At 43.7% G+C, this 2691-nt stretch overlaps 1 protein-coding gene across 1 annotated transcript in view; it reads left to right on the top strand.

The window, feature by feature from the left end:
* Window positions 1-231: 231 nt before the first annotated feature.
* Window positions 232-2691, top strand: part of LOC123517578 (tubulin alpha-1 chain-like) — a 29391-nt gene continuing 26931 nt past the window's right edge. Inside the window, exon 1 of the mRNA XM_045277834.1 lies at window positions 232-367. Within this exon, the coding sequence (XP_045133769.1) occupies window positions 365-367 (3 nt within the window). The 5' untranslated portion in view covers window positions 232-364. The remainder of the gene's footprint in view (window positions 368-2691) is intronic.

Raw genomic sequence — 2691 nt, 5'->3', positions numbered from 1 at the left:
TGAGAACATGTGTGAGGCGAGCAGCTGGAAGCTCCTCGTGTGGGAAGGGTGAGTGGCGAGGAGTTGCCAAGGACCGCTCCTCACTAACTTTTTTTCAAACATCCCTCTACTCTTCAACTCTCTAAACTGTGAACTTGAAAACTATTTCTCACAGATCAAAGTGAAAACAAGGCAATACAACCCAATAAAGGGACGGAGAAGGAAAATTGTAAACACGTAGGGAATGCAAGAGGTGGTGGCATGAAGTGAGCTGTACCATAAAACGTGAGGGTCGGACAACCTGCTGCCATTGCTCATAGGGATCCCTCGAAGTCCTTATCGGCTCTTTTAGCGCTACTACGCTCCCTCCTCCTCAACCGGCACCATGGTGAGTACTGCCCTAAAGCACACACAATCTTTCATCTGCTCTCTAACTTTATCCTTTCTATATTTCGTATTGCCAAACACTTGTCCGACTTTGCATGACAAGACAACACCACGTGTCTGCATTTTGTGAGAATGTCGTAAGGGAAACTTTGTGAAGAAGGGAAGGTTTAAGAGAAGAGATCAAAGAAAACAAGTTAGTTAAGAATCTATTTCTACGTACGAAGTGGTTTGGATGTGCTTGTATACGTTATCTGAGAATAGCTGGGTGGAAATATTTAGTCTATGAGAGGGCGTGAGCAGAGCAGAGATACCGGGGAATTAAACAGATAGTGAGAAGAGAAACTCACACCTTACTGCTAGCTTCTCATCACCACCGCTACCACCATCACCACCACTACCTCCCTCAGCACAGAGCAACACCATAACTTGCAATGTCACACTAAATTATATGATCTAGAACGATTAATAACCTTTCACGTTTATTAATTACGAGCATGACGTGAAAGTTCTCGTTCATTGTTGTGTTGATAAAGCTGACAGTCCAATGACACAGTGCAGGGTTCAATGTGGAAGCTAAAAGGTTAAACTTCCTCAGAGCAGACACACACAAACACACACACTCTCTCTCTCTCTCTCTCTCTCTCTCTCTCTCTCTCTCTCTCTCTCTGACCCCTAACAGCCCTGGTGGTGTGACGTAATAACCCTAACATTCCTCTTATCTCACCCCGACCCTTTACTACTCCTCACTTCATTACTCTTCACTTCTCCCCTTCTGGCCTCTGGTTCTTCACGTTCCCCTAATGGCGACATCACCGCTCGCTTTGCTTATCGCGCCATCCATCACCTGTAATAAAACCCTACCTGCTTTTTAAACCATGTGCAAATTAACTTCATGTGTGTTTCATTACGTATCGTGACTCTTTTTGGCTTCAGTGAGTGTGTGTGTGTGTGTGTGTGTGTGTGTGTGTGTGTGTGTGTGTGTGTGTGTGTGTGTTATACGTTAGTTTTTTTTTAGCATCATTGACTTCACATTTTTCATTATCATTTTTTATATTAAGACGTTGAGTTGAGCTTACTTTGTTCCTTACATTTTCTCTTGAGACATTACCAGTATCATTGAGTCACATGTCCAGGCTGCTAATTTCCCTTTTTCCCTGAGAATGCTGACCTTAAGAAGTAATCAGATCAAGTACAACACAGTCTCGGATCAAGAAAACGAGTGTGACACATCATGTACTACCAGTATGTGTGTGTGTGCGTGTGATGATTCAATCTTTCAATCTAAGCTAGCAGGGAGTTCCACGCGCGTGACTCAGAGATGGATTCAGTGTGGGTTTAATAATTCAGAGCAGCAGTTTCAGTGTGATGACGGAGAGGGTTTGATATTAAGGTCTGCATGAGTCACGAGTGATGACTAGCGAGGGGATGAAAGGGAAGGAAGGGGCTGGTGGTATGGTAGTGGTGGTGGTGGTGGTGGTGGTGGTTTACAGAGAAGTGGGCAGGAGGGAATGTGATAAGGATAGATGAGGGAGGTAATCATGGATGAATGGTGAGAGATGAAATATAAGAAGTTTGGTAATATGGAGGCTATGGGGATTATAAACCGCATATCACGATAAGATACTGCGTTGTACATGATAATACTATTAATATTTTGAAGTAGAAAAATGTAGATGCGTATAGAATCAGTCACGGAGGGGAGAGACGGCAAACCTTAAGAAAAAGTACAGGAGGAGTAAGAGTAAGAGGAGATAGAGGAGGAGAAAAATAAAAAGAAGATGCAAAAAAGGAGGAAGAGGAAGAGGAGAAAATTAAGAAGATGCAGCTGTGGGGAGGAAGAGGAGGACGAACAAGCAAAAATGAATAAGTAAATAAATAAAAGTGAAGAAGGAAGGGGAGTCAGAGGAAGGAAAGAAGTTGCAAGATGAGAGGAAGGAGAAGGAGAAGGAGACAGAGAAGGGAGCAGTAATCCGTTCAGTGGGTGTTCAGTCAGACAGATTGGGTCACGTCCCGCCGCCTTGCATACATTAGCAGACTCCCGCCCGAGCCACGTCACCGGCTGAGTGCCACATTCACTGTCACAATGGCAGGGTAAGGCCGCGCCACCGCCTCACCTCACGCACAGCACACTCATTACTTGAACCAATTGACTAAAGCCTCCACATCCTTCCTTGACTGATACTAACTGATCAAGAGGTCTTTTCCAGCTTAGTTTTTAGTGTGTAGTGTCTTAAATTGAGTAAATATACGCAGTTTTCATTTTTCACTGGCTCTTACTACTATTTAGTAATTACTAAGATGCTTTTTTTTTGTCAGCTTCAAGGT

This window comes from Portunus trituberculatus, chromosome 42 (genome assembly GCF_017591435.1).
Source record: "Portunus trituberculatus isolate SZX2019 chromosome 42, ASM1759143v1, whole genome shotgun sequence".
In the NCBI taxonomy this organism is placed as follows: domain Eukaryota; kingdom Metazoa; phylum Arthropoda; class Malacostraca; order Decapoda; family Portunidae; genus Portunus; species Portunus trituberculatus.
The sequence above is the reverse complement of the archived record's forward strand: the minus strand, read 5'-3'. Positions and strand labels throughout refer to the sequence as shown.